This window comes from Rattus rattus, chromosome 4 (genome assembly GCF_011064425.1).
Source record: "Rattus rattus isolate New Zealand chromosome 4, Rrattus_CSIRO_v1, whole genome shotgun sequence".
NCBI lineage: Eukaryota > Metazoa > Chordata > Mammalia > Rodentia > Muridae > Rattus > Rattus rattus.
In genome coordinates, this window is record NC_046157.1 from 116524841 (window position 1) to 116537502 (window position 12662).

Genomic DNA, 12662 nt, shown 5'->3' on the forward strand with positions numbered 1-12662 from the left:
CTGAGTCTCTCTGTCTGACAGAACACATGGTGCATATATTTAATCCATTTAACCCTTTGTGTGTCAAATTCTGTACTCCTGACTCCTTTGCTCCGGTCTCCTAAATCCTAAAGGACCATGGGACAGTGAGCTCCTCTTGGCTTTGTCATGAGTGGATAACGCCTTTAGACTTGTCTTGAGGTGCTGGTGGCCCTGGGGCCATTTCTACCTGTCCATTCAACAGGCCTGTGCTCTTTTTCCCCAGGTAGACAACGCCCCTTAAAGATGCTCACTCCCTCTTGAGAAGCAGGACTACTCCTATAAGGCCTTCTCCAAGGTAACAGGCCTGGTCACCACAGGGCTCCTCAGTCTATTCTCAGGGGTGATTAAGGGTCTTCTCCTCTCAGCCATAGGTAGTCTTGGGATAGCTCCCCCTGAACACAAGGACGCTTGCTGGCCACCGTTTTCTTGGGGGGCAGTTGTGTGTTTATCACATCAGTTCTTGTTTTTGTTTTTAATGGAGGCAGTAAGAGGGAGATGGATGGGACTGGTAGACACACGGCTTGATAGACTAAGACAAGGACCATGTGGATCCCATGTATGGGGAAGCAAATTCCAACACTTGATGGCAGAGAAGGGAAGAGCATGGTGACGGGCGCTGGAGGCTGGGACTGGAAGGACAGAGGGATAGACAGAGGTGTTGTCATATTGTCGAGGCGTCTGTGGTCCCTGGCTCTTCTGCCCTACTGCAGGTCATTGCTGAACCTCTTCTCCAGGCCACCTGATTGAAGAGAGCTCCCAGTGTAGCGGATCAGAACCGTCTTAGAATGCTCAGGGCCTTTTCTCTTTTCTACACCTTCTAATTCCTAACTTCTGTTGGGGAAAACACAGATGGTCTCCTTGCAAGGGGCACGGGGCTGCTTTTGCTGAATGAAACATACCCCAAACATGTCATAGCAGGCTCCATTCACCTCAGCCTCTTATCCGGAGTGTGACCCTCCTTGGCCCCTGGATTAGTTGGGGTTCTCTAGAGTCACAGAACTTATAGAATGTCTCTCTATATTGAGGGAATTCATTATGATGATTTATAGTCTGTCGTCCAACTACCCCCAAAATAGTCAGCTGTGAATGGGAAGTCCAAGGACCTAGTAGTTGCTCAGTCCCACAAGGCTAGTTGTTCCAGCTGCTCTTCTGAAGAACTAGGGTTCCAACAGATGTGCTAGCAAGTTTTTGCAAGCAGGCGAAGAAGAGTGAATCTTCCTTCTTCCAATGCCCTTATGTAGGTCTCCAGCAGAAGGTATGGCCCAGATTAAAGGTGTGTAGCACCACACCTGGATCTGAGACTTGCTTTGTCTCAGGCTGGCCTGGAACTCAGAGATCTCCTTGCCTTAGTCTCCTAGGATGAAAGGTGTGGACTACCTCGCTTGAGTCTAAGTTTTTCATGGCCACTATTGCCTCAAGATTTCCATGCTAAGATCCAGGTCAGACACTTGTGCCTTCCAGATCTGGATCACAGGTGTGCTCTCCAATTCTGAACTGTAGGTCATTCCAGATCAAGTTGACAACTAAGAATAGCCATTACGGCCCCACCTGAAGGAATACGACCATTAACCACACTTCAGTCCCTCTTCTGCTCATCTGACCTCTAAGAAATCTGTTCTCCATGTTGTTGCTCTTGACTCCAGCTTATTTTGCACACAGTGGCTAAAAACTCTACAGAAAATGAACAGCTAGCCACACCCCATCCCGATATGTAAAATCTCTAAGTGACTTTTTTTGCCATCAGCAAATTGACACCCTCAGTGAGGCCCTCCTGTCATAGCCATTGTGAGCCTCACCTTTCCACGTTCACTTCCTGGCAGCAGCCTTGTTTATGTTCCAGAATGGAGACATTGCTTAATAGTCTTGTTCCCTTTCATAGGCAAGTTAGGGGCCCCTCCTCCCCCTTTCTCCTATGTGTGTGTATGTGTGCACATGTGTATGTATGTTTGTGTGTGTGCATGTGTGTGTGCACTCACACATGTGTATAGTGCATGTGTGTGTTTGTGTGTGCATGTGCATGTGCATATGTGCTTGTGTGCTTGTGTATGTACACATGTGTGTGTATGTGTGCACGTGTGTGTGTGTGCACGTGAGTGTGCATGTGTGTGCATGTGTAGGGCAGGGTCTCACAGCCTGGTGGAATGAGTACAGATACACTCATTTCCCCTGTAACCACCAAGTTCCATGGTCCTTATTCCCATTTCTGTGCCCAGGATTAATGTTGACAATTCAATATGCAGTTGTTCAGGCGGACCATGGGTAGAGAAACGATGGAAACAGAAAGTCTTCCTTCAAAGCGTGTCATCTCAGTGTGGGGTTTTGTGATGACAGCAGAAGGGGACCTTTGCCACACATGGCTCCCATGTGCCAAGTCATTTTACCCTCCTCACAATACTCAGGGACAAATAACCATTACCAGCTCTATGTGCCATGTGGGGAAACTGAGGCAGGACTGAGCTTTTCCAATGTCCCACCTCTTGGTGGAGACTTGACCTGGTCAGTCTTACCTGCTGACCCTGAAATGTCTACTTTAGACATCTCTACCCTAGAGCCTATGTTGTTTGTAGATATAAGAGGTTAGTGTATTTGGAGATGTCTGTTTGCTTCTTTGCCTGTTTATTTTGCCTATTTATTCTGGCACAACTGCTGTGTGTCATCCAGATTGACCTCAAACTCATGCTCCTCCTGCCTAGCTTCTGGGGTGGTATTACAGATGTATGTGCCTCCACGCCCAGCATTTGTTGGTTTTTCTTGGGAGTGCAGTTGGCGTTATTTCAACGGCTTGTTTTACAGCTTCTGTTCTAGTCTCTTCATTCCTTTACTACCTGTCTTAGGGTTTTACTGCTGTGAACAGTCACCATGACCAAGGCAAGTCTTATAAATGATAACATTTAGTTGGGGCTGGCTTACAAGTTCAGCGGTTCAGTCCATTTTCATCAAGGTGGGAACATGACAGTGTCTAGGCAGGCATGGTGCAGGAGGAACTGAGAGTTCTGTGTCTTCATCTGGAGGCTGTTCTGAGGAGACTCACTTCCAGGCAGCTAGGATGAGGGTGTTAAACCCATGTCCACAGTGACACACCTACTCCAACAAGGCCACACCTCCTAGCAGTGCCACTCCCTGGGCCAAGCACCCTTCCCAGCATGGTATGGAAATTCAGCCCCCAGGTCCTGGTGACAGATAAGGACCTAGAAAAGCTGCCATTGAGGGCAAAGGGTTTTCTCACATCTTGCCTAGAGCAGGGTAAGTGTTGATGGAAAACTTACCCCCACTACTTAAGAAAACATTAGGGAAGAATCTCATCTTAGGTCATTGGCCACGGTCTTGAAATAATTAAGGATGGTTCATCTGCAGTTAACCTAGAATTCCAACTGGCCATCCACGCGCCGTAAAAGGCAGCCTGGCATACTTTTCTTTTTCTGCCTAATAATCAAGCAAGCCCAGTCTTGTACCTGAGTGAACCTGCAGCCAGCAGTGTCCGTGGGACTTATTTATAAACACCCTTGTTGATACTAAAAAGACTGAGTAGCAGGGAGTGGGTACTGGGGAGCATGGCGCCCCCTTCTTTTCTTCCTTTCTGCTGTAAAGACTTGACAGACAAGTCCTATGCTCACAGAAGGTCATTAGAAGGCTGGCTGGAAGCCTCAAGTTCCCCTAGCTTGTTCTGAGTCTACTTTAGAGTAAATACAGCAACTGTGCTATTAACCTACATTGTGGTGGATGGCCCGATTTTTATGGTAAAGGATCAGAGTTACAGGGCATGTTAGGAATGTAGTCATACAACTCTAGGGTAGGTTTCAGGTCTCAAGCCAGGCTTAAGAGTCAACATCCTGATGCTGGGGTTACAGCCACAAGATCTGAATGGGCGTATCCCGTAGCCTTTTTTAAAACCCGCCTCCCATCAATCTTCATTTTCAAAAGCATGTAACATTTGGATACCTTCTAATGCAATTTCTCAAGTAGAACATTTTCCAGCAAATCTGTAAATCCTTCCCATACTCAGTCTTCCCGAATATCATCTTAGTTAAAGGACTGTGTTTCACACTTTTACAGACACAGGTAAGAATACAGGCACATTGCATGTCTCATGAAATCAAAGAGTCTCAACCTTCTCTGGACGGGGCTTGTTGCTGAGTTGAAGAGGAAGCTGTTTATTTTGCTCGTTCTTTTTGCATTCGTTCCTCGAGAGGTTTTAGAACAGACTGCTGGGTTTCCAGCGCAGATTCTCCGCTTTGGGGACAGGAAAGAGCAGGCCGTGTTTCCGGATTCATGAGGATTCTAAGCCCAGGCTAAGTGGAAGATTATGCTGAGGACATAGCAGGTCCCAGGTTGCTAGGGGAGCCCAGAGGATAAAGCTCTTTGGGGCTTCCAGCTCGAGGTGCTGAGGTCGGGTGCAGTAGGATGAGTGGGTTAAAGAGGAAGAAGCTCAGTACAAAGCTGAGAGGCTGGGGCCCATGGTGAGGGCTGCTGTGGAGAGAGCTGGGGAGGGAGTGACATTCAGTAGAGCTGAAAGAGTCAAGAACAGAGTAGCCCAATACTTGGCAAGGGAGCTGGGCTCTTGTGTGTACTGGGAACCTAGGTGGATTGTTGAACAGTTGACTTTATTAGAAAATGGAAATCCACAGGCAGAGATTCAAATAGGGAGCTCGGTGTCATAATCGATCTGAGCAGGGGCTGGAGGTGGCTGAATGAACAGCATAACAGGATCATGAATAAATTGGGTGTGTTGGTGGTGAAGGATACCAACTCTTAGGGTCTAGGGAGAGAGTGTCCCTGGCAGTAGCAGCCTCAGGATCACAGAGCCCTGGTCTCTTTTGAATGCATGCTTAGTAGGTCTGGAGCCCTGTGGGGCTGACAACTGGGTGGGGTGAGGAGTTCCAGGATAGGGTAATTTGGTGCAGCAAGAATACTCGCTGAGCTGTTGGGATTGGGGCTCTTGGGGATCTCCTGAGTGAATTTCTATAAAAGATTGCTGGAGATAGAAGGCTAGAACTTTCCTAATGTCATCATGAGGGCCTGAGAAGGAGAACGGAATAAATAGAGGAAGGAGGCGGTAATGTAAGTTTACGTTGCTTGGGACTTGAGGGGTGGCATGCAAAACTGAGAGCTTTGTGTTCTTTGCATTAATTTGACAGTGTTTTAGGGACTTTGGTTTGTGGATGGAGTAATGGGCATGTCCCGAAAAAGGTTAGGTGAGCGCTTAATCTGGCCACACTCCCTGCCATATACACAGACAAAGGCCCACGCAATTAAAATAGCCAAGGTATGAAATCAGTCTAGGTGTCTATAAACATGGCTAACACACATGTGGTTCATGGATGCAGTGGAACATTATTCAGTCGTGAAAAAGGAACAAAGTTACATCATTTTCTGAAAAATGGGTGGAATGGGAGAAGACCGTATTATCCAAGAGAAAGGCACATGTGTTTTATTTCATATGTGGAACCTAGCAAAAACCCATGTATGATATGTCAGGAGAAGGTGGGACTTGGGGGCGGGGAGAAGGAGTGGAAGGGAAACAGGTGAGGACAATGAAGGGTAAATAAGGTCAACAGACAGCATACATTTGATGAAAATGCCACAAAACTCAACATTTTGTAAAATGAAGGCATAACAGTAAGAATTTTAAAAGTAGACTCCATCACCAGGTACACAGTTTAACATGGAGCTGACATGCTAAGCACCGTCTACAGTCATGCCACTGACAGGAACAAAGTTCTCCTTTGTGTTCATATATGCTCACCAGAGACCTTCTGGAAAATATTAAAATCCCCAGCGAAGGGAAATCCATCCAAACCACAAGAATAAACTCAGCTTTACTGTGTCGATATGATTTAGTTTAGTCTTTTTGGGGAGGGTAAATCTCCATGTATCATGCTGTATAGGCAATTAAATATTGAATTTTAAAATGAAGGTTTGACTTGAGTTGGGTGTAGGAAATACTCTCCAAGTGGAGACAACAATGTACAAAGGCAGAGACTTTGGGCTTAAAGGGTCTGCTTGTCCCTTTTCCCGTGGTGGCCAGTTACATAACCGTAGATAAAGAAATATGTAGGTGCTCAAGCCCCTTCTACACCCACCCATGAGCTTTTATGATTTCCTGGTTGGTTATGGTATCTAATCAAGTGGGAGTGTCATGGCAACAGTTGTTCCTCTGTGTCCTAGAGACTGTTAACATCCTAAAAAACCGTGCATCTTCAACACAGAAGCACATTCTTTCAAGTCAATTAGCCCAGCAGTTTGGTTGGATCTGCAGATGTAGCTCCCATGGGTGTGGAGAGCTGGATGTGGTCTGTTTTGGTTGTCAATGTGTTCTGAGGGGATTCACTAGTGGAGTGCTAGACTAGACGCGTATTTGGAGAAAGATGCCAGAAATGCTTAGAATCTCAAGTTGTCAAGTGTGTCCCCAATTCAGTTACACACGCCCCAAGCTAACCAGAAGCCTAGCATAACTTGGAATGGTGAAGAAAGCTCTTCAGTGTGACCTGGGGTGTGGGTGAGGACAGGTAGGGCTCAGGGCATGGGGATGTTCGCTGGGTTGGTAACACCCTGCCTTTCTTCCCTTCTTCTGTTTCTCCAGGAGAATATGAAAGTGCTACTTGGGTTCATTTGTCTCATTGTGCCTCTGCTGTCGCTGGAGACCGGTAAGTCGGATGTTTCCTCCTCTCTAGTCCACAAAGGTGATGGAGAACCCCTGGCCCTGTTCCTCTCTTGGAGACTTTTACTTCAGTTACACCTAGGACATGGAGTCTCTTGGCCCCAGAACTGCCCACCTGAAAGTCTTTTTTCTGAGTCTTTAACTCTCATTCTCTGCCTGGTATTTTGGGAAACTGAGGGCAGTGAGATTAAGAGCTCAGGGTGACTGATGTCTCTAGATTTGAAATGAGAGCTCCCTTCTAGGTCTCTGGCTCTTGTCCAGGCCTCCTGACACCTCAGGGCTGATGGGAAGGTGTGCCGCCTGCCTGTGCTGGATTAGGTGTCAAGCCCCTGCTACTTTCCATATTCTCATCCAGTTTCTTCATTTTCTTGCCTTCTTCATTTCTCAACGTAAGTCCATTGCACCTTTACAATGTATCAACTGGTGAGAACTGAAACTGTAGCAGTGAACAATCCTTACCCAGGTAGCTGCTGTCTGCTCCCATTCCTCCTGGGAGAGACAGGATGCCAAGCAGTAGTGTAGATAAGGTAGTCAGAAACACGAGGAAAACATGGAATATTTGTGAATGGGAGTAGACAGAAGGTTCAGTTTTACAGATATCTCACTGAAACGTCGATTTTGACCAGAAGCTGAAGGAGGGGAAAAAAGATGCCATGTGGATTCCAGGCTGGGGGAGAAAAGTTTCCTTGACAGCATGTGCAAAGGCCTAAAGTGTCAGGTATATTCTAGCACCTCCATACTTAGTATAGAGAGGTGAGAGGCCGGAAGACACAAAGCTACTGAGTTAAGAGAGAGATGACAGAGGGGTTGAGGGAAACCTCGAAGACTTTTTGAAGAATCCTGACTTGGATGGACCGAATCCTTTGTTCAAAACCAGAGAGGTTGAGGCCATGGAGGTGACTTTGTGCTAACAGAAAAGTGAGCACATGAGTCAAATCTGTAGCACCCAGGTAAAAAAATCACATATGCAAGGGGCAGTAACTCTAGTGCTGTGGGGGTCAGACACAGGAGGATAACTAGGCTGGCTATCTGCAGCCACCACCACTGCTGCCGTCTACACTAGCATCACCTCCACCACCATCACCTCCACCACCATCATCACCACCACCAACACCTCCACCACCATCACCTCCACCACCAACACCTCTACCACCACCTCCACCTCCACCACCATCACCTCCACCACCATTATCACCACCAACACCTCCACCACCAACACCTCCACCACCAACACTTCCACCACCATCATCACCACCAACACCTCTACCACCACCAACACCTCCACCACCACCAACACCTCCACCCATCACCTCCACCACCATCACCTCCACCACCATCATCACCACCACCAACACCTCTACCACCAACACCTCCACCACAATCACCTCCACCACCATCACCTCCATTATCATCATCACTACCACCACTGCACTGTTAACAACACCACCTCCACAGTCACCACCGCCGCCACCGCCACCACTACCACCACCACCACCACCACCATTGCAACAACAACCACAACAGCAACATCCCGGAGAGACTATCTAAGGTGTCTTACCTGACTCCTTTTTGTTTTCTGTTAGAATAGAGTCTCAGGGGACAAAGACAGAGGCAGAAAGAGGTTAGCCGTTCAGAGGTCATTGTGACGATCTAGGCAAGCCTTGATACCAGTGTGCCCTGGATTGGAGGTGATATTGACTTCATCAGAGATGAAGAGGAGAGTCAGCCAAGGCTGGGGTGTACGTTGAGGATTCATAGATGGAGCCCATATGGGGTGTAGGGCTGAGACCGAGGCTTTGGTCTCAGCAAATACAAAGCAGAGTTGCCACTGATGCTCTATGGAAAGGTCAGATGTTCCTGTGTGTGTCCAGTGTTCGTCCCAGTGTATCCTATGTGCATCCTGTGTGCATCCCGTGTACGTCTGTGTGTGTTCTGTACCGTGTGCAGACTGATAAGTGTTCTGGGTGTCTGAATGCTCTCCATGCGTGACAAGGCAGCGTGGGGACTGAGAGACAGGATGGAAATACGAAATCAGAGCAGCCAGCAAGCAGCTGGTGTGAGCTGAGGCCAATCAAGGTCACCGAGTGCAGTAAGAAAGATAGTATCAGGAACTGAGTTCTGCTTCCTGTAGGGTGATTGACGGCCAGGCATCCGGTGATCAGAGAGCTAGTAAAAGTCTGACCTGAAGGTTTGGAAAACTAAGTAGAGAAAGTGTCTTGGGGTGAATGAATGAATGAGTGTGTGTGTGTGTGTGTGTGTGTGTGTGTGTGTGTGTGTGTGTGTGTAAAATAAGAACATGTTGATGCAGGTGTGCCCAGAGAGATGACAGCTGTGAGTTATTTAATGTAGCAACTGACAAGTCGCCCTCCTACTGGAGTGGGCCCAACCCTCAGACACTCAGATCGCTACTGTTGTTGTTTCTGCTACTGTTTCATGGTGGAGCCCTCAGAGTGAGGCTCTGACCCACCCCTAGTTCAGGCTGACTTCCTGAGAGGCTTACTAAGATTAGCCAGTATTCGAAGTACTAATATACATACATATTATGAAATCACAATCAAAGACAAGATAATAAGTGTATCTACCACTCTCCAGCCTCCTCTTCGTCCCTCCCCATTGCCTCATCCCCAGACAAGCTACTTCCTGTCACCATAGATGGTCTTGTACTCTCTAAAATGTTAAATAAACAGATTTATCAGCATGTGCTCATTTTGAGGGAAAGGGATATGATGTGCTCTTTTTAAAAAAAAACAAAAAAACCTCAGGATGTTGTAAGGCTCGCACATGTTGTACTCATTTATTTTTGAATGACCTTGGCGACCCTCTGTTTTATGGGCACAGAACAGTTGTTTATTCATTTATGTACCAATGGACACTATGGTTTTACTAGTGTTTTTCTAAATATGATTTTAATAGAAATATGTCCATTTGCTCTTCCTTTTCCTCCCACCTTCCTTCCTTTGAACCCCTCCCTGCCCGTCTCTCTCAAGTTCAAGTTGATAATGCTGTAATTGTGATGAATCAGTTCCATTAGGTCTTAGAATGACCCGCAATAGTGGGCACTGAGTCCTCCTGATTTCTTAAGTCAGCCTTAGTACAGTTATCGGATGATTATCCCTAATCGGCTTTCTCTGCTAGACTGGCTAAGTCCCAGCTGCCCTTCCCAAGTTACTTGGTGTTCGCGTCTCATCCAGCCTGCCTTCCTGTTCCCTCAGCCTGTCCTCAGGATGCACTTCTCCTGGCCATGTGCTCACGGTCCGTCTTTCATGGCTGCCTCCACGTCTCTCTGTCTTCCTTCTCTCCTATTCTGTCTTTCTCTGTCTCCTTCTGTCTCTATCTCTGTCTCTCACAATCCCTACTGAACCCCTCACTGCAGCCCAGTAACCAAGGCCCGCCTACCTACAAAGTCCCACCCACATCTAAAAGCCCTGCCCACCTCTAAAGCCCCGCCCAACTCTATTCGCCCCAGTAATGTCCTGTAGCCACTTTTATTTAACTGATAGCTTTAAATTGGGGGAGCAAGGTTTACACAATAAAGGGTGGTATAATACACCTTGGGGTTTAGAACTTAGCATTTGTATATACAGCAGCACCAGACCGACCCCCAACATGATAGCTTCCTCTTCTTTGACCATTAGTGTTACATATGCGCCTGTATGCCTTCGTATGTACAAATATATACATATATATGGAGAGAGAGAGAGAGAGAGAGAGAGAGAGAGAGAGAGAGAGAGAGAGAGAGAGAGAGAGCATTTTGAGTCCACTTCCGTTGCCTGCGCGTATATGGTTTCAGGGTAACCACTCTGCATTAGATAACCAGTCATGGGGCTCAGCCCTGGGTGAGGCTAATTCTGTCCCCGTGCCTCCTCTCATTGGTTGCCTGTAGTTTTTTTGTTTTGTTTTGTTTTGTTTTGTTTTGTTTTGTTTTGTCTAGGGACCCCATGAAGATTTCCCCTTCCAGATTAATAGACCCCTTGGTACCGCCATTCTCCGATCTTCTTATGCAGCCGTTTCTAGGAGAGACCCATTCATGGCTCACTTCCTCGTGCTGCAACCTTTCTGCTCTCTCTTCCTTGGTGTTTCCCGAGCCACAGATGCAGGAGCTGTGCTGTAGATGGGGTTAGGCTCCTCCACAATTCACTGATCTGTTCCATTGTGTCCACTTGTGTTTTTCTGTGATTATCTCCATCCGCCGTAAGGAGAGGATTCTTCAATGAGGGGCAGTAGCCACACTTATCTGTTGGTATAAGCATGCGCACACACACACAACATATATACATACACACATATATGTGTGTGTGTATATGTATATATATATATGTGTCTATATATAATATAGACACATATATATATGCATATGTATGTGCTTTATATTCTTCGTTTTATGCAATTTTGAAACAATGGTGAAAAGAAAGAGAAGTTGCAAGTCAAAACTACTTCTATGCTTTTACAAAAAAAGCAGTCTAATAGAAATTATGCATTTGCACAGTTATGAAGCCCAAGTTTTATGTTGATTAGTCCGCTGGTCTTCCGTGTTTCCTTGCGTGGATATGGGTTGCTGTGTGTGTTGCATGACTCCCTCTGAGGTTTTTTTTTTTTTTTTTTTTTTTCATTAATAGGAGAGTCTCAGTTTCTGATGAACCTAGTCTTGGTTTGTGTATAAATATCTTCATTTCTCCTTCATTTTGAAATGCCATCCTCCTGGTCCTGGTGGATTCTGGGAAACAATTGCACTTACTGAAAACTTGTGTGCAGTACAAGACATTTGTCTCTCACCACAGTCAACGTTCCATTCCTTCATACAACCGAACTCTGAAGTACCTGGGTGGATGTGTCTTCTATTTATTCTTAACGGTTTTAAAGCTCGTTAGGTGTGTAGGTAAATGTGTTTGGGAGACAGAAATGTGATTTCTTCCCGTGGTTTTTTTTATTGGCCCTTTCTTTTTTCCTGGGATTCCCCTTATGCACAAGTCATTTGTTCTCAGAGGAACCAAAGACCCTCAGCTGATTAATTGTTGTTTGCAAGTTGTTTTTTTTTTCTGTCAATCCATATTCAGACTCTCTAGCGAAACAGTCTTTATTTTAATTATGGGATTTTTTCCACCCCAGAATTTGATTCCAATGACTGTTTCCTCCTTCCTCCTTCCTCCTCCTCCTCCTCCTCCTCCTCCTCCTCCTCCTCCTCCTCCTCCTCCTCTTCTCCTCCTCTTCCTCCTCCCCCTTTCTCCTCCTCCTCTTCTCCTCTTCCTTTTCTTTCTCCTCTTCCTCCTCCTCCTTCTCTTCCTCCTCCTCCTTATCTTCCTCCTCCCACTTCCTCCTCCTCCTCTTCTCCTCCTCCTCTTCCTTCTCCTCTTCCTCCTCCTTCTCCTCCTCTTCCTCTTCCTCCTCCTCCTTATCGTCCTCCTTCTTCATGTCCTCCCCCTTCTCCTCCCTTTCCCCCTCCTCTTTCTTCTTCATTAACATTCTCCTTGGTAAGACATCGTTGTCATGTAGTTCTTTTATATTTTAGTAATAGTTTTTCAGTAGTTTGGGATATATTTTTGGAAGATTAGAGTCTTTGTAGGGTTAATGTAACACCCCCACATTCCCCTGAAACAATTTCCATTGGCAGTTTTGTTCACCCTCTGTATGGACTCAACTTTCCTGTTTTTTCCTCTTTTTATTTTCTTGTTTGATTTTTGTCCTTTTTTTGTAGTGTTTTGCTGAAAATTGGGCATTTTTGTTAGCATAATGTATAATCTGGAAATCAGGTGTCTTTCTTCTATGTCCCCATAGTTTGTTGTCATTACCAAGTTCTTTTAAAAGTCTCTCTCTCTCTCTCTCTCTCTCTCTCTCTCTCTCTCTCTCTCTCTCTCTCTGTGTGTGTTTGTGTGTGTGTGTGTGTGTACTGTTGCTCATGAAGTGCAGAAGTTCCCTTCTTTCATCTCTTGGAGCTGTGTGGCTGTCGTTTCCAACACCATACAGTGATCTCATCCAAGGCCCACAC

At 46.2% G+C, this 12662-nt stretch overlaps 1 protein-coding gene across 5 annotated transcripts in view; it reads left to right on the forward strand.

Moving 5' to 3' along the window:
* Nucleotides 1-12662, forward strand: part of Il1r1 (interleukin 1 receptor type 1) — a 41183-nt gene that overhangs the window by 10057 nt on the left and 18464 nt on the right. For 3 of the 5 annotated variants that reach the window (XM_032901014.1, XM_032901015.1, XM_032901013.1), the window contains one exon: nucleotides 6602-6665. In XM_032901014.1, coding sequence (XP_032756905.1) covers nucleotides 6608-6665 — 58 coding nt within the window. In that variant the 5' untranslated portion in view covers nucleotides 6602-6607. Of the gene's footprint in view, nucleotides 1-244; nucleotides 317-6601; nucleotides 6666-12662 lie in introns of all 5 variants that reach the window. The other 2 variants (XM_032901012.1, XM_032901011.1) reach the window with 2 other exon arrangements.